Source organism: Pongo abelii, chromosome 10 (genome assembly GCF_028885655.2).
Source record: "Pongo abelii isolate AG06213 chromosome 10, NHGRI_mPonAbe1-v2.0_pri, whole genome shotgun sequence".
Lineage (NCBI taxonomy): Eukaryota > Metazoa > Chordata > Mammalia > Primates > Hominidae > Pongo > Pongo abelii.
Genome location: NC_071995.2, coordinates 68,519,208 through 68,540,497, shown reverse-complemented (window position 1 = coordinate 68,540,497; position 21,290 = coordinate 68,519,208). Strand labels below are relative to the sequence as shown.

Sequence of the window (21,290 nt, the reverse complement as noted above, 5' to 3'; positions counted from 1 at the left end):
AGGAAGAAAAGGCAACGGCATGGGAAACCTGCCACAGCAGTGCCTCTCCTACGTTGAAAGATGTCTGTGTCATCTGAGGATCTTGTGAAAAGGCAGATTCTGATCCGGCAGGGCCTGGGAGTCTGTATTTCTTTTTTTTTTTTTTTTTTTTTTTTGAGATGGTCTTGCTCTGTCACCCAGGCTGGAGTGCAGTGGCATGATCTCGGCTCACTGCAAGCTCCGCCTCCCGGGTTCACGCCATTCTACTGCCTCAGCCTCCCAAGTAGCTGAGACTACAGGCACCTGCCACCACGCCCGGCTAATATTTTTTGTATTTTTAGTAGAGACGGGGTATCACCGTGTTAGCCAGGATGGTCTTGATCTCCTGACCTCATGATCCACCCGCCTTGGCCTCCCAAAGTGCTGGGATTACAGGCGTGAGCTACTGCGCCCGGCTGACTCTGCATTTCTGACAAGCCTCTTGGTGATTTCAGGACTGCTGGTCTGCGAACCGCACTCAGTAGTGAGAGGCTAGAGATTGCCATGGGGCATCTTGGAGGAGAATATCCCCCAGCAGAGAGAAAGATAAAAGAAGGCTCAGCCAAGCAGGCACCATGCTGAGGATAAGTAAGGATTGGTCAGATGAGAGGCAGTGTTTGGGTGGGCGGGGGTGGCAGAGGTGACATAATGTGGAGACCCTGAGGAAAGGCAAAGAGAAAGAGCTTCGACTAGAATTGACAAGGAATTGCTGTCATTGCTGGAGTGCAGAAGGAGTAGATGAAAATATCCCGCTCTTGGACTGTGGTTTGGATTAAATAAGTCCTGACCCACGACACATTAGATGGTAGATGCTCAGTCAACAGTGGTTTCTCTTCCATGATGCTTCCTGTGGATGACATATCTTACCAAATTATTCTGACATTGATTATCCAAAATGACTAACACTCTTCTACATTAAATAGGGAAAGAGCCTGAGCACAGTCCCTCAGTCTACACAAATACCCCCCAACACACACATATAATTGAGGGTGAAGTGTTTTCTAGATCATTGCCTGAGTCCCCCATTTGCTTTCAGAATAGACCCAGGCAAGTAAAAGCGAATGTGGCTCTTAACACTAGTTCAATGTTCTGACCTTTGTCCTTCCTGCTCCCAAGCCTTGACACTTGTGTTAGTATCTTTTTCTGAAGTCAGAGACTTGGCAGAGACCTCCCTATCATCTAATCTGAAGAACTCTTTGTTTATAGTTCTGAAGAGGCCCATTGTTTCTGACTCTCCATATTGTAAATTCATTGCAGGGCAACAACTTCAGAAGAGAATACATTGTCACTCAGGGACCGCTTCCTGGCACCAAGGATGACTTCTGGAAAATGGTGTGGGAACAAAACGTTCACAACATCGTCATGGTGACCCAATGTGTTGAGAAGGGCCGAGTGAGTAAACAGCCTTCCTGACATCCAAGCTTTGCTTTCTGCCACCTGGATAGAATTCTGCCCCATCATCAAAGTGAAACCCCACAAAACCAAGTAGGGATCATGTGAGAGCATCGTTAGTGACTTATGCCACTCTGTTCAAAAGACTCTAATAGTAAACCCAAGTGATGCCTGATTCTGATTCTGGGTCTGAAGTTCCAGTCAAAGCTGTTTCCATTTGAGGACTGGGATTATCGGCAGTGCCCATTACACCAAAAATTACCTGGCCACTTGGCTACTCCATTCTTCAGTGTATGGCTGGGGGAGAGACTCTGCCAGAGTCACTGGACCTGCCCCTCATCCCAGGAAAGGAGAAGTGAGTTGTGGACTGTGTTGGCAGACACAAAGTAAAATAATAATCCAGACAAATCAACCAAACCCCCTTGTAATGCACTTATCATCCTCTACTTTATATGGTTATTTTGAGGATTAAAAGAGAGATTACATATAAAGTGCCCAGTATCTGCGCTCAGTAAATATATGCTTACAATCCTCTTCCCCTTGTCTGTATACATGTAAAGGCGAGCTTACCTAAATGTTCTAACCTCTCAAAGATCTCTTAGCACATGGCCCACGTTAGGACAGTGACATAAAACTATGAACGAAGAAGGGCCAGGAAGACAGTGCCTTCCTCTACCCAACTAGATATTTCTTTAGAAAGAACAGTAAATTGTGAACCACAGTTTACCTGCTAGTGGAACTGAAATGCTGAGGGGGGAAAAAAAAAACTCAAGCCATATATCACTGGGCCTAAAAAATGAGTGAACCCAAAGGTTGGAGTCAGGGGTGTTCCTTGTACGGGCTCTCCCCTTCACTTGGAGCAGCACCTCAGCTTCAGCACTGGCCATGAGAAGGTTAATATAAAGTAGATGGTCAAATTGCTTTAGCAGCCGATCCCGAATTCCTAACTCAGGAAGACATTTAGAGGAGGGAAACCCCAGGTTCACAAAGGAGTCACTTTTCCGGACTCACGTTTTTTCTGTCTGTCCTGTTCTAGGTAAAGTGTGACCATTACTGGCCAGCGGACCAGGATTCCCTCTACTATGGGGACCTCATCCTGCAGATGCTCTCAGAGTCCGTCCTGCCCGAGTGGACCATCCGGGAGTTTAAGATATGCAGTGTATGTTAGCTTGCTTGACTTCATTTAACAACCGAGCTTGGGGAGATGAACGAGATCTGTGAACCCCACTTTTGCTGGTTCTTCTCTTGTAGTTTCAGCCCACAGGAATTTCTCCATGGCTCAGCTGTCAAGTTTGAAGGTTTGCATTGGACAGTTCCTCTTTTATCCTGCTCTCTGCTCTTACAGGAGGAACAGCTTGATGCACACAGACTCATCCGCCACTTTCACTATACGGTGTGGCCAGACCATGGAGTCCCGGAAACCACCCAGTCTCTGATCCAGTTTGTGAGAACTGTCAGGGACTACATCAACAGAAGCCCGGGTGCTGGGCCCACTGTGGTGCACTGCAGGTACTAGGAAACCTAGCAGCCAATAAAACGGCAGCCATAAGGGGGTTGTGCCTGGGAGTCTGGAAAAATACGTAAGCATGGGGACCAACCAGCCTGCCTCGCCCCCAGAGGGTTTTGTAACGTTCCTCCCCTTCTGCCAACGTCATTTCTCTTCCCTGACTTCTCCTTTTCCACTTTCTTCCCCTGTAGCCTCTCTCTCACCCTCACTCTCCAGCCTTCTCTCTCCCTCTTGCTTTTTTCCTACTTTCTGAAATGCAAAGTCCTGATGGGAATTCCATGCTTTCCATCATCAGGCATATCACCTTCAATCTAAGTTCCCAATAACTCCCTTCACATTCTAGCCAGGACAGTGAGCACACAAGCTTATTCTTGCCTCTGGCCGTTCTTCCATTTTGGAATGGCTTTATCTGTCTTCTCCACCTAAGTCCTACCTATCCTTCAAGATTTATTTTCTAATCTTCCCTCCACGTCTAGTAGCATGTCTTTGTCTATTTGTGCTGCTAAAACAAAATACCACAGACTGGATAATAAATAATAGAAATTTATCTGTCATAGTCTAGAGGCTGGGAAGTCCAAAATCAAGGCACTGGCAGGTTCAGTGTCTGTTGAGAGCTTAGTCTCTGCTTCCAAGATGGTGCCTTGTTACTGTGTCCTCCAGAGCAGACAAAGGCTGTGTCCTCACGTGGAGGGAGGGATGGAAGGACAAAAGAACCTAGCTAGTTCCCTCCAACCGTTTCACAAGGCACCAGTCCCGTTCACGAGGGCAGAGCCCTCCTCCACCTCTTAATACTGTTGCATTGAAGATTAAGTTTCAACATGAATTTTTGGAGGGGACACAAACATTCAAACCACAGCACAGCAATTGCCATCTGTAGCACTTAATTTTTTCTCTTAAATTTCTGTTCTCTTGATTTCTCTTTGCTTCAGTCTCTCCAGAAAATCAGCCTAACAAGTGAAATCTCTCTCTCTCTCTCTGGGGAGCCTGGTATTTAGCTAATTAATGTTTGCAGCAACACTGATAGCCCTAACTGAATGGCACTAATAAATATGGAGCAGGGAACTGCAGCAGTAAGAGAAATGCCAAGTGTACTCATCTCCTCCCTGTCAGCCCAGCACCCTAGGAGCCCTGCTTTCCTATGTCCTTGGAACCTTGACACTTAATAGGAAGGTGAGGCACTCACCTCAGAGCTTTCTGCTTTTTGAAAAATGGCAGGCATTTTTGTCCAGGACCACTGGAGAACTGTTATCTTATAAATGTGTGTATCAGTCAAAAATCCCCAGATGACACAACCATTTTGGGGAGGAATTTGGCAATCCCTAGTGCAGTTGAAGGTGTTCATGCCCATGACCAACCCAAGAGTTCTGCTTCTAGGTGTCGACCCCTGAGAAATCTCCACATATATTCATGTTCATTGCCAACACACGTTTTAATAGAGAAAAATTTAAAATGATCTCACTGCCACGGGATTAGCAGAGGTTTATGAAGAGAACTAAAAGAAATTAGATCAGCTGGGTGTGGTATATCCTGCCTCTAATCCCAGCACTTTGGAGGCCAAAGTGGAAGGATCACTTGAGGCCAGGAGTTCAAGACCAAGCTGGGCAACTATTAGGGAGACCTTATCTCTACAAACCTTTTTTTTTTTAATTAGCTGAGAGTAGTTAGTTACACGTGCCTGTGGTCCCAGCTACTCAGGAGGCTGAGGTGAGAGGACTGCTTGAACCTGGGAGGTCGAGGCTGCCGTGAGCTATGCTTGTGCCACTGCACTCCAGCCTGGGCAACAGAGCAAGACCCTGTGAAGGAAGGAAAGAGGGAGGGAGGAAGGAGAGAGAGAGAAAGAAGAAGGAAGGAAAAAAGAAGAGGAAGGAGAAGATCTATACGTAGCAATATAGATAAATCTGAAAACATAATATTGAGTAGGAAAGTTGACAAAAAGATACCTAAAGCATGTCTGTTACCATTTCAGTAGATTTTTGAAACATAGATGTTGTTTATAGATTTACCTGTATGTAGGAAAAGTATTAAAAACATGCATGGAAATGATACACAGTAAGTGCAGAGCAGTACTTATCCCTGGCAGAGTGGAGGAGGGACAGGAAGGGAGTGGAAAGAGACAGAAGGCTGTGGGGGGGTGGGGGGGTGGGGTTGGGGGACTCTGGGTTAAACTTATTTAAGAGAAAAAGAAAGAGCACATTGAGAGAAAGAAATATTCCTATCTTCTCCCATAACTGGGAAGGGAAAAAAAGATTGTGCCAGAGTCTCTAGATGCAATCTTGAAAGGCAAATTTAATAAAAAGGCTCGATCTTCCTTTGCCATCTCTTCTAGTGCTGGTGTGGGTAGGACTGGAACCTTTATTGCATTGGACCGAATCCTCCAGCAGTTAGACTCCAAAGACTCTGTGGACATTTATGGAGCAGTGCACGACCTAAGACTTCACAGGGTTCACATGGTCCAGACTGAGGTAAGAGTTATAGACTGAAAGTTACAGGCCACCCTCCTCCCCACTATATTCCCACAAAAAAATATCCAAGACTTTAATCTGACAAGGGGAAATAACTATGACACATTAGGAAGAGAAAAAAAGAACTGAATATAGATATTTTCTAAGACTTGTTATTTTAAAACAAATCTCACTGGTCTTGAAGGTGACCATCTTGGGGATCATTTTAAGATAGGCTGGCAGATGAGCATAAGAACTTCACTTAGGAAAGAAGATCCCAATCTCTTCTCTCCCCCAGCCCCACTCCCTCCACCTACACCCCCATTTCGGGAGACCCCAAGGGAGTATATGTAGATGTTAAAGACCACGTGCTTCCATTTGTGCAGCACTTTTGACATTTGCAGGGCACTTTTGAACATGTTATCTCAATAAATTTTCACAATAACCAAGCGAGACATATTATATTCCACTTCCAGACTAGAAAATGAAGGTCCAAAAGCTTAAAGGGCTTTGCACAAAGCCCACAGCCATGAAGTGGCTGAGGTGGCTTGGGCACTATTCTAGAGAAACCTGGGCCCTTGAGTGTGCTATAAGCATACTAGCCTCAGAGTCAGATCTCTTCCTCAATAGAGACCAAGCATTCACGCCTCTGCATCAATGCCTTCTAAGGCTCAAGTTCTCTTACCCTCGTGTTTCACAAGTTTTTCTCCAAGTAACTATGCAAAATCCTCTGTATTTAAAAAAAAAAAAAAAAAAAAAAAAATCCATGGTTGGAAAAGTAAAAAGTTCTACACGCTTCTGTGTCCCCTCTTAGAGCCACAGTACCCATGGACAATGCACAGACAGCAATGCTCCATAAAAAGAGAGTTTCCTGCAGCCAAGGCCCCGTTTGAGCTTTATTGAATCCACTAATCCCAAAACCACTTTGACCCCTGAATTCTTTTCTTGTGCAGCACATATTAATAAATATCCTGCATTCAAGCCAGTAAAAATTGAACCAGAGAAATGAAAATAAAAATTAAAAATATCCTGCAGAACTCACATTTGGCAAAACAATGGCATCATTGCCTCCTGCAGGCAGGAACCTCTGCCACCACTATTGTCCTGGGCTGGGAGTACTTTCATTATAACAATGATTCCACCGTATTTGGAATGTTTTATTATGAAATTGTTTTAAAAAAAATATACAAAACATGGCTGGGTCCAGTAGCTCATGCCTGTAATCCCAGTGCTTTAGGAGGCCCGGGGGTGGGGGGCAGATCACTTGAGGCCAGGAGTTTGACACCAGCCTAGGCCACATAGTAAGAGCCCATCTCCACAGAAAATTTTTAAAAAGAAAATACACAAAACTAGGAAAAATAGTATAGTGAGTTTCCATGTACCCAAACCCCAGCTTCTACAATTATCAGTATTCTGTGTTCTCTTCCCATCTGTATCCCACATTTAATGTTCCCCTACCCCATGACATTACCCCACTGAAATATTTTAAAGCAAATCCCACTTATCATATTATCTCATCCTTAAATACACATATACATATATACATGTGTACATGTGTGTATGTATATATGTGTGTAATACATGTCATATTGTATGTGTACGTGTGTATATGTATACACCTATATGTGTACATTTGTATGCATATATGTGATATTACATATATTGCATATATACATATGTATGGGTATATATGTGTGTGTGCATGTGAACATGTATACATATATATGTATATTTGAGATAAAGACTCTTTAAAATTATGACCACAATGTCATTATCACATCTATGTCTTAACCATAATTCCTAAATATCACCTAATAGCCAGTCAGTATTTAAATATCCCTAATTATCTCAAAAAATTACTTTTTGTAAAAAAACTATATTTGGTTTTCATTAGAATCCAGAGTTTACATATTTCATTTGGTTGAAGTGTCTCTGAAATCTTTTAATCTATAATCCTCCCTCCCATTTGTTTTCCATGATATTTATTTGTTAAATAAGCCAGCTCATTTGTTCGGTAGATTTTCCCACATTCTAGATGTGGCTGATTGCTTTTTCATGGTGGTAATATATTCCTCTACTCCCCATGGATTTTGTCAGCTGGTGGTTAGATCTAGAGGCCTGATTAAACTCAATGCTTCGTGGGTGGTGCTGAGGGCTTTCTGTTGCATGACATCAGAAGGCAGATCGCCATGTCTGTCTCTCTTTCAGCGCTGAGGAAACTGACAGTGAGTTTAGGCAGCGTCAGCCTGAACCCTTCGTTATCCCCATCAACCTTTCACTTAATGGTTTTAGCAGCCACTGATGACCTCTGCCTAGCTCTGTTATTTCATCAAAGGTTGCAGAATTATATTACCCTGTGTCATAATTATTATCCTTCAGCTTTCTCCATAAGACTATGCATTCCTAGAGGGTGGGAACCTGTTTTCCTCCTCTATATCCTCAATATTTTTTAATCTTTTAAATGAATGAACAAATATCCTACAATTATGTTGCTAAAAAGTCAGCATTAATATTTTGTTAGTTTATTGTCACTTTCACAAACTCAAACTCAAATTAATTTGTAACTTGGGGAAGAGGAGGTTATCATATTGTAAATAGTCTCAAACTGTATTTGTGTGCTCTAGTAATTGTCAAAGGATTCTTGGGCCATGTATCACCTCCATACACCTGCCCCAAACTCATGATACATTTTGGCAACTAGGAGGGACTCTACTGTCAATATCACTGGCTGACTTTCAGAGCAGAGGTAACACAATGTTCCTCTTCCTCCTTCTCCTTAGAAATAACTCCATCTTTTCCCTATTCTGTTCTCCTTTTCTTCCTGCCTCACTGAGGATACTGTGGCTTAGTTCCTCAGCTTGCCTTCTTAATGTTTGAGTTCCCCAAGGTTTTGTCCTCAAGGCACCACCCTTTCTCTCAGTCTTCATTCTTTGTGATAGTCTCCATTCCCATACATGCTCATGTTACCCAAATCTAATCTCCTGCCTCCGCATACATGTAAATGCCTGCCTACCAGATGGATCCCCCAAAAGGCTTACAGCCATCTAACTTCAAAAAGATCAAAGCCAAACTCATTCTCTTTCTTTCTTTCAAAAAACAAAACAACAACAAAAACCTTCCTCCTGCTTTTGCACCTTCCAGTTTCATTTAATAGTATTGCCATCCATGTGTTTGCCCAAGCCAGAGAGCTGACCTATATTTTTTAAGGGATGCGGTCTCATTATGTTGCCCAGACTGGACTCACTCAAACTCTGTGCTCAAACAGTCTTCTACAGGTGTGCACCATCACGCCTGGCATGCTTACATGCATGGATATGTGCATTTATTTATTATTTCTATTTTTTGTTTGTTTATTTACGTGGTGAGACAAGATCTCACTATGTTGACAAGGCTAGACTCAAACTCCTGGGCTCAATGGAGTGGATTTCTTTTCCTCCAGTTCCCACATCCAAGCAGTCACGAAGTCCTTTCCTTCCCTTGGAGCTAGCCCCTCATCCCACTGCCACTGCCCTTGCACAGCCCTTTATCAACTCTCATTAGCCCTGCTAATGAGTAGCCTCCTAGTGGGTCTCCTGCCTTCAGCTCTGCCCTAATGATCCTTCACCACCACTACCACCATCAAAGTTGCCTTGCTGACTCTGCCAGCTCCCTGCAGAAAAATCGTGAAAAGCTCACCACTGCTCGTAAAATGAAGTTCAAACCTCACCCTGGGTACAAGCCTCTTTATAAGCTGGCCCCAACTTACTCCTCCAGCTTCATGTCATCGTACTAGCCACCACCAGTGTTTAGGGTCTGCCAAATTAAGGAAGGTTTACCCACCTGGGCCAGAATCCCCTTTCAGTCTTTCCATCATAATGAAATAAACATTGCAGTAAGATAAAATTTTCTCTCTCCCTTTTTTCTCAAACAAAATTCCAGATGCTATCCAGGTATTAGGTTGGTGCAAAAGTAATCGCGGTTTTTGCCATTACTTTTCATGGCATTAATTGCATTTTAATGGCATTTAATTACATTACTTTTAATGGCCAAAAACCGTGATTACTTTTGCATCAACCTAGTATCATCTGCCTTGCTTTAAGCCTCTGCTGAAGTTGAGTTGTTTCTACAGGCTCAGAATCCCTGGTGCTAGAGCTGGCATTTGGTAATGGGAGTGGGTGCAGAGGGGTGTGATCTGTGGCTGAGCCCCTGTGGGTGACTATTTTAGCAAAAGACAGAGGACATTTGGACCCCTTGTATTATTTTTCTGGGTCCATGGTGACAGTGAACTTCAACTTACCTCTGTCTTTATTTGAGATACAAAGGGATGCAGGTCTTCACAGGTTTTCAAACAGCAAGCATTTCTAAACAAAGAGGCATTGGTCAGGGGATTTGTGAGCGTCCCTTCTTCTTTTATGCTGCTTTGAGGGAAATTTGCAGCCTGACCCTGAGAGACACATTCAGGGAGCAATAACCTGTTAAAGAACAATAGATGATAGTCACAGTCTCAATCTCATTTGCTTCTCCTGGGAGGGAAACACTGAGATGTTGTAGGACTAAGGACCTCAGGTTCCATTTGGGGCATTGTTCGAGGGGTTCCCCATGACCCACGCAACCAGCATTTTAGCTGCATTAGACTTCTCATGGTTTCCAGAATATATGTGAAATTTTATGTTATGTTGCCTTACTTCTTTGCTTGAATTCTTATAAATATCACCTTTTCTCTTTAGCTTGATAGTTTCCTCCCCTGAAAGTGAACCTAATGGCTTTCTCTCCTGTATGAAACCTTATACACAATTGTATCTTACATTTATCATCTTATAGGTATTTGTTCACTAAATACTAAGCCATGCACTCAGGGATCATAAAAAGACTGTAATACTATAAATAATATCTAATACTCCAAATATTGATGAAATTGGATGGAACTGAATGTGTCAACACTAAGCCAAGCCTTCACCAGTTAACAAAAAATTATCTTTTGTGATCTGAGATTCATATATTTTGTCTACTTTTCATTAAGAATAAAATGAGAAGCACATTAACAATCCCACCGTTTTAGTAGTAATCATTTTCAAAGGGATGTTCTATTGGGAAAAGAAGAATTTATATTTAAGGCAAGGCAAACTAATGGATATTAACTTGTTTCAAAGCCCATGGTGAATCATTGTTAAAGAATTTATTACTAGGCCATAGCACAGATGTACTAGAGTTCATTCACAGCTTACCTCTAAGGTCCCAAAGTAATGTAATATCCCAGTAGAACTGAAAAGATGAATTATGCTTTGGGTGGGAGGAAACAGGGAGGTGTCAGCCTATAATTTGGTGGATCCTTTTTAAGGTAGCAAAAAGAGACTGCTTTATACTAACAACCATTCTCAGATTGTACCTTTCTCAGATTTTCAAGATTGAGATTGCATATAACATTCATAATAAATGACAAAGGTCTGTGAGCAGAAAAGCAGAGAATAGTTATCAATATTATTGCAGGCCTCACTTCTTATTGATTTGTTTAAAATGTCCTTTTCTAGGCTGGGTACAGTGGCACACACCTGTAATCCTAGCACTGTGGGAGGCCAAGGCAGGAGGATGGCTTGAGGCCAGGAGTTTCAGACCAGCCTGGGCAACAGAGCAAGACCCTGCCTCTAAAAAAAATTTGTTTACATTTATCCAGGCCTGATGGTCCATACCTATAATCCCAGCTACTCAGGAGACTGAGGTGTGAGAATCACTTAAGACCAGGAGTTCAAAGCTGCAGTGAGCTATGATTGTGTCACTGTACTCCAGCTTAGGCGACAGAACAAGACTCTGTCTCTTAAAAAATAAATTAATTAATTAATTTAATTAAATGTTCTTATCTATTGATTATACCAGACCTACCTTATATAGTCCCATGGATAGCTGGCCAGGCTAGGTTCCAATCAGGGACAATATCTAGTGCCAACCCATACAAATAAGTACCTGTTTACTTGGAAAGATTGTTTGTTAGTGAGGAAAGAGCTAATTGTTCTACTTTGTATCTCAAACCTCTAAAATACTTTAAGACTGACTACACTGATTGCCTTAAACACAAGATCTGGAAATATTTTTCAATATCTATCTGTCTGACATCAATCTATATCCTTTAATAGACAAAGGATGTTAGCTATAAGAGACCTTTGCCTCCTTGTTTAGTAAGTGGGGAAACTGGGATCCCCAGAAGCCTGATGGCTCAGCCTGGCCTGGCTGGAGGCTGCTGAGAGCCCAGTCTCCTTCACTGCTCACAACTCCCTCTGAGCAGTTGCTCAGCAAGGGAAGTTATCAGCAAGGGAAGGTTCTGCAGAAATCAATTTCCTTATGAGAGAACTCAGGGAATATAAGGAAGGGGGCCCAATGCACAAGCTTGGCTGCCTGTGGCTGAGACACAGTGGCAGTGGAGGTCTTCATGGTCACCAAAGCACTGACTCTTCTATATCTATTTATATTTCAAACGTAGTAAATTCTCAAATAGCCAACAGATGGGTCTGTCCTCGCTATGTAACCCTTGTAGTTCTCTGCAGTTAGCCAACATCTTTGAGATTCTTCCACATGGCAGACCCAGATGCTGAGAGAACAGAGGTGGATAAGACACTGACCTTGCACTCAAAGAACAGTCCAGCGGGGCTTATTGTACACACCTCCTTTTTTTCACTATCTTCCTAGAATAAAGGGAACAAACCAGCAGAGTATGCAGTGAAATGATTTTCTCATTCAGTAATGCAATGAAATTGGGATTCATCTAAGAAAAGTGGTGTAGTGAAAAAGACATGAACTTTGAGGTCACATCTCCAAGATGAAACCCTAGGGCCCCATTTCTTAGCTGTGTAACCTTGGAGAAGTTACTTTTGAGTCTCAGTTTATACTGATTGATAATTGTATTTACTTCACAAGGTTGTTGAAATCATTAAATGAGGTAATTTATGTAAGCTACATAGGAGTGTCTGGCATTCGTTCATCTACTGAATTTGTGAAGGACCTACTATGTACTAGACACAGTTGTAGGCTCTCACAGAATATTTTTTATTTTTATATATATATACACATATATATACACACACACATATATATACATATATATATATAAAGAATGAAAAATACCACCTCTCTGCCCATTACCATTGTTCTCTTTTCAGTGGTAATAAAAGACAGTCACTCTTTTATTTACCAGAGACCATTAGTGAAGTGGTGATCAAGAAATTTGCTAACTATATAATCTCATCATTGTCAACAGTTTGTGAGTCTCTCATCTTTCTTATGCATGAGAACAGGCCCTCCTCTGACCTGTTTCTGCTTTTCCACAGTGTCAGTATGTCTACCTACATCAGTGTGTAAGAGATGTCCTCAGAGCAAGAAAGCTACGGAGTGAACAAGAAAACCCCTTGTTTCCAATCTATGAAAATGTGAATCCAGAGTATCACAGAGGTAGGCACTTACTTCACTCACTTCCCCAAGTTCCTTCATCAAGATATGGTCAATCTGGCCAGGCATAGAGGTTTACACCTGTAATCCCAGCACTTTGGGAGGCTGAGGCAGGAGGATCACTTGAGCCTAAGAGTTTGAAACCAGCCTGGGCAACATAGGGAGATCCCATCTCTACAAAAAACTAAAAAAAAAAAAAAAAAAAAAAAAAATAGCCAGACATCATGGTGCATGCCCGTAGTCCCAGTTACTTGGGAGGCTGAGGGGGAGGATTGCTTGAGCTTGGGAGGTCAAGGCTACAGTGAGCTGAGATCGTACCCCTGCACTCCAGCCTGGGTGACAAAGCAAGATCCTGTCTCAAAGAAAAAAGAAAGAAAAGAAAAAGATTCTAGCTGAGTGCAGTGGCTCATGCCTGTAATACCAGCACTTTGGGAGGCTAAGGTGGGCAGATCACCTCGAGACCAGCCCGGCCAACATGATGAAACCCCATCTCTACGAAAAATACAAAAGAGCCAGGCATGGTGGCTCACGCCTGTAATCCCAGCTACTCAGGAGGCTGAGGCAGAACTGGAACTGCTTGAACCTGGGAGGTAGAAGTTGCAGTGGGCTGAGATCCCACCACTGCACTCCAGACTGGGCAATAAGAGCGAGACTCTGTCTCAAAAAAAAAGAAAAGAAGAGGAGAGGGGAGGGGAGAAGAAAAGAGAAAAAAGAAAAAAGAAAAAGATTCTGGAAACCATTAATAACCTAAAGCTCTTCCAATGTACACCACCCATTTCTTCTCCTACCCATAAAGAGTGGCAACGGAGAAGAGAGGGAGGGTGGGGAGGGGGTTCCTGCAGCTGAGCAGCAGTTTCACAAGGTATCTCTTCCAGCCTAGCTGAGGATGCCTGCTATGAAGGACTCTGCTTAACCTTTCTTTTCCAAGCAATAAGCTTCACTACTGGGGAAGATGCTTTGAAATCACAACTAGCTCAAATTGTAAAATCCCTTTGGAAAAGAATCTGGCAATCAAGGTATCAGGGTCCTTCATACATTCTTATCTTGTGACCCTGTATTTCTCCTACCACACTATATACAAAAAAAAAAAAAAAAAAAAAAAATATGCATGAAGCTTTTCGTAGCTAAAAGTTTGACAAGCCTGGGCAGCAAAGTGAGACCCCTTCTCTACAATAAATTTAAAAATTAACCAGGCATGGTGTGCACCTGTAGTCCCAGCTACTTGGGAGGCTGAGGCAGGAGAATCACTTGAGCCCAGGAGTTGAAGGCTGCAGTGAGCTGTAATTGTGCCACTGCACTCCACCTGGGTGATAGAGCAAGACTGTATCTCAAAAAACAAACAGGTTGGGCATAGTGGCTCACACCTCTAATCCCAGCACTTTGGGAGGCCAAGGCAGGTGATCAACTGAGGTCAGGAGCTCAAGACCAGCCTGGCCAACATGGCGAAACCCCATCTCTACTAAAAATACAAAAATTAGCCGGGCGTGGTGATGTGTGCCTGTAGTTCCAGCTACTTGGGAGGCTGAGGCAGGAGAATTGCTTGAACCCGAGAGGTGAAGGTTGCAGTGAGCCAAAATCATGCCACTGCACTCCAGCCTGGGCTACAAAGCAAGACTCCATCTCAAAAAAAAAAAAAAAGAAAAAAGAAAAAACAAACAAAAGAATGCTATTTTTGAGGATGTTATAATAGCATGGGTATTTATTATAAAGAAAAGCAGGATGTAAAACAAAAACAATGCATAAGGAAAAAGACGGGAGAAAATATATTATTTTTCCTTCTATTTTTTGTATTTTATAAATGTTCTAGAATAAGCACATAACACTTTTCAAATGGGAAATTCAATAGAAAAAAAACACAAACCTTACAAGGCACAGTTTTGGTCAAGCAATAATTAAATGATGAGAAGGGTCCTCATGCCTCGTCTTACTCTGGGCCATCGTGAAGACCTAAGTTATCACATAGGCAAATTGCAAATGTGAAAGAGGATTGTATTAGTTATCTATTACTGCCTAACAAGTTACTCCAACATTTAGCAGTTTAAATCAGCAATTATTATCTCACTGGTGGCTCTGGCCCAGAGTCTTTCAGGAGGTTGCAGTCAAGACTTAGACTGGGGCTGGAGGACTCGCTTCATAATGGCTTGTTCACATGGCTGTGGGCAGATGCAGCCACACTTCCTTGCCATGTGGACTGGTATCTCTCTATAAATCAGATAATCTTTCTTTGACAAACATTATTTCATACCCTCTTATCTCCATTCTAAATGATCTTCAACAGGTAGTGTCTCCTAACCTTTTACTTGGTTCTCTCTACCACCCAGCCTAGCCAGTATGTTAATGAGTTAGCAACCTGTAAAGCACATAAAGAGCTGCTATTTCAAGGAGTCCTTTGTAAATCAGATAATTCTTTTGTATTATAAATAATTACAAATTACACCCTAATTTATCTGTATAGTAAATTAAGGTTTTTGCATGGGAGATTCCTTAAGAGGCTTCAGTATGAGCAAGTTCTGAGGGATCTTGGAGGTTCCTTTGTCTTGTTTTGACTTAAGAATCTGTTTTTAGAGTAATCTTGAGCACTCCTGAAGGACGCTAACTATGGTATAGAAAAGGATAGCCACCAGGTACCCGAAGGCTAAGATTCAGGTCCGAACTCTTGAACTAACTAGCTGTAACAAGCTGTGTAACCCTGAGTAAGTTACTCTGCCTCTCTGGGCCTATGGCTTCATCCATAAAAACAGAGGTGATGGGCTAGAATCACTAGTCCAAGTCTAATAATCTGTGTTTCTAAATGGAATTACCTGGTCCCAATAGGAATGCTCTCATCTTAAACTAGGTTGAGCTACGTGTTTCTGCTAGTTTTTCACATTAGTAATTTTCATAAACAGAGCAAACAATTATGACACACCCCGTGGCAGTCTCTAATTACAGTGTTCTTCCTTTCAGATCCAGTCTATTCAAGGCATTGAGAATGTACCTGAAGAGCTCCTGGATAAAAATTATTCACTGTGTGATCTGTTTTTAAAAACTTGCTTCATGCCCTACAGAGGTGCCAGCTATTTCTGTTGATACTATGTATAATTTATTAATCTGGAGAATGTTTAAAATTTTATATAATTTAAAGGTAACAGATATTATTGTACATAGTTGTATTTTGTAGTTTCTTCTGTAAATATGTATTTTTCATAATGTTTAATATTAAGCTTTATATAATACTATTTTTCCACACTAAAGTGTTCATGACTTGTTCTACATAAACTAATTCAACCTGTATGACAGGACTACTGGTAAAATGCATATGGAGGTGGTGGCAGAGACAATCCTTCAGGCCATGTTTTCTACCTGTTTTGATATTCACTGGACAGGATAAAGGGCAGGGCTAGAGAGAGCAAATACCTTGGCTAGATTTGCTGCATTGCTGTCCCATGAATCTCGAGAGCCAACAGGCATGTCCTAACTAACTTGCTATTAGGACAAATGTGACAGTCAAAAAGAGGATTAAAATGTGACAGTCAAAAAAAGGATTAGAGGGAGGGAGAAAAAAGAATTAAGCAGTACCAAAGCTGAACTAGATGGTTGTGTCTGAACTAGTTGCTCTCTCTCCTTTCTCCTTCCAGGGATTCAAGCCAAAGTGGTCAGCTCAGGGATCATGTAACTTGCAGTGCAAGCCCAGGATGTTAGGATGCAGGGTTAAGGGTTCTGATAGAGAATGATTCCAAACAGAAGTGATGAATTCCTTTTGTTAATAAATAAGATGCCAGCTGTACCCAGACTGGAAACATAACATGCAAAGCACTATCTATAGTGATTGATTAGAGATCCTTTCATTGCATTCATGGTGTGAAGTATGAACACACACACCCATACTGTAATGTATTTATACACACTAGTTTCTGTCTCATTTTCAGTGGTCTCCATTCCTAGAAAAGTCACATTTATCCATTCCTACTTGATTTCCCATTAAAAGAATATTATGGTGGCAGATTGTGCCCCTGATTAAAAGGCTTAATGCCAACATTTTCATAGAAATGACTATAAACATCATATATAGTAAATTTAAAAACAATAGCAAAAACAAAAACAGTGGTCTTCAGTAAAATTTTCAAAACTTTTTTTAGTAAATCAATGAAGTCAAAATGTCAAGTAGTCACCCAAAGTTGCATTTAATAACAAAAGGCACTACATACTGTACCAAGTTTATCTTCAATATTTGTGCCTTACTTTGACTATAACAAATTCCAGTGAGTCAGAAAGTGAGTATTTCCTTCATCAAGGTCCAGTTCCGAGAGCATTCCTGGGAAAAATTTGAAAGGCGTTTGTATGGAATCTTCATAGATACCTGAGAAGATGAGCTGGAGATGTTTGCCTTTTTCACACTACAAATTTTTCTGTAATAAACTTGGGAATTAGAGGTCAAGTTTGTTGATGGCATAACTCCTTTGCATAAAGAGTGCATTTCTTTTCAAAGTATATATTTATTTTTGTAACCTACCATAAAGTCCATAAGTGAATACAATGAATGTAATTGACATAATAATTGAAAATCATTGACTACACCTAAAATAGTTCTTTATAATTAAATAACTCTATACCCAATCTGGAAATTTTTCCAAGGTTATTTGAAGTTTACAAAAATGTGAAGCATAATCATAAATTTCAAAGATTCACAGTTTCATTGTGCTCAATGCCCTTGTGAAATGACAGTCTTAAGCTCTGATTCTGTATCAAGGAACTAAGTGAATCTTCTGGAAATGAAAAGGAACAACATATGTGTAAGTGCAGTAGATGTACTACCAGCAAGAAAATAGAGGTCAGAGATTTACAACGTGTGGCATCTATTAGAAATCACCTTTCCTACATTGAAAAGAAAAAGCAAGAGAAAAAGCAGAATTTTACACTAATGTTGCTTGATGCAAAGCACATTAATGCTTGGAAGGATACATTCATTTTCGACTTTTCATTCACTCAGAAAACTTTTAGTAAGTATCTGCAACCTGCTAGGCACTGTTCCAGAATCTACACATTTCTACTAACATAAAGAGAATCCTCATAAAGTTAGGACTGTTGTTACTACCTTCAATTGCGCTTGAAAGAGAGCCTCATCAAGGGAATGGGATAACTGAGCCAGTCTAGGACAGTGGTCACCTTCCACAGGCCACACACTGGAAAGTGCTAATGCTACTTCAATAGCAAGCCTCTGGATCTAGAAGAGAGAGCAATTAATTTCACAAACCAGGAGTTAACCCATAAAAAAACCTGTACATCTGTAATAGCAAATAACACTCACGTACTCTGGCAACATCTAGGGTAGTATCAGAATTATGTAAATGGACATGACAGGGAAAAATTGTAGGTTTTTTTAGTCTAATTCAACCCAGGAAATGTTTATTCCTACCCTATACCCAATTTTAAACCTTCTTAGCAACAAATATTTCACTATTCGCTCCTACTCCCGGGAAGACTAAATACATAATTGATTTATTTATTAAATTTAGGAGAAAAAAAAGTTTTCCTTGACATTGAGCTCTATTGGATTTATTTTCATTTAATTGCATCATGTGTTATGTCTTGGTAAACACTCCATTTCCTGTCTTGGTGGGCATCCTGTCTGTGCACCTGTGCAGTACACTTTAATCATCAAGGCTTCGAAGTGCTTTTGAGCTATCAAATCTTGGAAGAGTCCCATCTAGCATCCTAAGAATTATTTTTCCAAGTTTGTTATAATTAACTCCTTTAATCTCATCTCATTAAATCAATTTTGTATTATCATTCTGTTGTTCTCTGGAAAGCAGCCAATTGTTCAGCTCTTGAATCAGAGTTTTCAAAGACTCACCTCTCTTACCTGGGCTTGCACATATTTGTCCTAAGTAATTCTCTATCCCTTAAACCTCTGAGTCCCTCTGTTTTATTACTTGCCCCACTCCTCCTACTTGAATATGTTTGTTTTCCCAGATGAATGTGATTTTTATCTACTGTTCATATTATCTTTTATACCCATGAGTATAATTTCATAGTCCTTTCAGGTTCCACATCATCGAAGAGATGATCATAATTTCACTTTATTTTTGAAATGGAGTCTTGCTCTGTCACCCAGGCTGGAGTGCAGTGGTGCAATCTCAGCTCACTGCAGCCTCCACCTCCCAGGTTCAAGTGATTCTGCCTTAGCCTCCCAAGTAGCTGGAATTAGAGGTGCCTGCCACCATGTCTGGCTAATTTTTGTGTTTTTAGTAGAGATGGGGTTTCACCATGTTGGCCAGGCTGGTCTTGAACTCATGACCTTAGGTGATCCACCCACCTCAACCTCCCAAAGTGCTGGGATTACAGGAGTAAGCCACCCGCACCTGGCCAATTTCACTTTTAAATACTAAAAGGCACACAGCACACAGACATTTTCGGGGCAGTTTTCTTTGGGGGGGTCTTTGATAAATTTTGTAATCACCTCTCGGAAGAAAGCCCAAAATGACATGTGAAAATAATATTAAACCATTTAGCAGATGTCCAGCAATATCAAAATAGACCTCATAGGCTACCCTTCACATGCTGATTCTCTTGCCTTGGTGTCTAAGGATCAAGTTTCTTATGTTAAACATTTTCCTTACCTTTTGCAATAATATTATTGGCCACGTACTAAATTCTCATTCACTTAGCTTTCTAAGAATTCTTTGAGGTTGGAATCCTGAAATCATAAAGCTACCAGCTAAAGCACAACAGCAGTGGTAGTATCTGAGCCCAAACTCTGAGACGCTCTAGAGTTTTAGTTTACAAACATGAGCCAGACCAAACCTGACCTGGTGAAAATCAACAGGTAATAAACTGCTTGTATATGATAGCAGTTCAAGGGCTTTCTGGGTTCCATTTCATTGAGGAAATGAAAATATTATAACTGATTAGCCAAGACAGAGTGGCAATAAGGAATGACTGATCCTCCTCCAAGTTGCAGTGAGCAAGCCCTCAAGCCTACCTCATTCCTGAAGAGTTGAAGGAGAAAATGCCGTGCTAATTTTCTGCCCTGTTATTTTTAACCTGAAATTTAGAATTACATCAGGTATTCAAAGAATGTTCCCTATCAAAAGAAAAATCTGTAAACAATGACTGCAAAAAGCAAGTGAAATGATGCAAAGAGAAAATATTTGCAAAAGAGAATCTAACCAGACATCATCATGAAGATAAAATGGCATCTCTTCTGTGTGGCCTGGGTGTGCTTGGACAATCTTGTCATACGTTTCTATTAGGACATGTTGCCCTTTTGAGGATTCACTCTATGTTGGCCAGATGGTTTAACTGATTAAACAATTGAATCAATTTATTTTGCTTTCTGAATTGACCAGATATTTAACTAAATGTACTGGGTTTGGCATTTTAGACACACTGCCTTAGATTCTTATAGTACATGATGACTTTGAAAATGTTTGGCCATTTTAGTTAAAATGCAGGGTAACATTTGATGCAGCCATGATAACAGGAAAAATCTGTTCTGTTCTAAAAATGTTTCTAGCAATAGAAGTATTTCTGGCTAAGAGAATACTCTTGACTTGTAGGGAGGCTCCCTCGGAATAAATGTATGCAACACAAATAAGGCATTTTATTCTTTAAAAGACTGTCTATATAAAATACACTTATTAAATAAAGAAATTGTTGGTGAATGCTCTGAAAATAGAGGCTTATGTAATGGAAATAAGAGATTAACAGGTTTACCAAAGATTATTTTTATAACCTCTATGCCAATTCACATGATCTTATATAAGACACCAAAATAAGTTATTCAAAACTGTGAATAATGTCAGACAAATGCAATGTGTCCCTTCTAGAACAGTCACAAAAAGAATTGGTTATAGCTGTTTTAATAAATAATATCCTCACCCCAAGAACAAGCTTTCAGTTACACTGAGATGTTCTAATAGCTGTGTGCATAGATAAGCACCTCCATCAAGAAAGGAACACATGAAATTGTGGCTTTAAGAGTTTGTGGCAGAGTTGGACAGCATTCCATCTGCAGGTTAGTAGGAAAGCCTGTACCAGCCTTTGTGGAATGTTCTAGTCTGCCACATTGACAAGAGGGTGCACCAGTGCTCTACTGGAAGAGTATTTCTGGTTTTCTATGCAGGACTACTGGGCTTATAAATTCTTCAAGAACAAGGACCAAGTCTTTAATCTCATCTCGACTCCTACCCTTGTGGAAATTAGTGCACGGCTCATAGACATTCTACACACACTTCTTGAAATTGCTCCTGGCCTGATATTTTGGATGTTAGGTAGTCAGTGTCCAATAATACTGTTGTCCATGCGGGTTAATCTAGCCGTTCCTTCATTTGTGTGAAGCATAAATAATGTAAGTAAATACAGCAACTGAACTTTTTATGTTCTATAATAGAGCACTTTTATGTTTTTAATATCATTTATTATTTCTCTGAAAATCCAGTTAAGATGGCAGATGATTCTATTTTTTCATATTATAGCATCTACCCACAATATTTCTAACTAACTGTATTTGAACAAAGAACTTCCTTAGTCTTTCAATT

The 21,290-nt window shown here is 40.8% G+C and overlaps 1 protein-coding gene across 3 annotated transcripts in view; it reads left to right on the top strand.

Moving 5' to 3' along the window:
• PTPRB (protein tyrosine phosphatase receptor type B) overlaps window positions 1-20,425 on the top strand; it is a 121,290-nt gene extending 100,865 nt beyond the window's left edge. For all 3 annotated transcript variants that reach the window (XM_024257344.3, XM_054527399.2, XM_024257345.3), the window contains 6 exons: window positions 1,276-1,410; window positions 2,447-2,569; window positions 2,756-2,919; window positions 5,244-5,379; window positions 12,654-12,774; window positions 15,718-20,425. In XM_024257344.3, coding sequence (XP_024113112.2) covers window positions 1,276-1,410; window positions 2,447-2,569; window positions 2,756-2,919; window positions 5,244-5,379; window positions 12,654-12,774; window positions 15,718-15,740 — 702 coding nt within the window. In that variant the 3' untranslated portion in view covers window positions 15,741-20,425. The remainder of the gene's footprint in view (window positions 1-1,275; window positions 1,411-2,446; window positions 2,570-2,755; window positions 2,920-5,243; window positions 5,380-12,653; window positions 12,775-15,717) is intronic.
• Window positions 20,426-21,290: the final 865 nt, after the last annotated feature.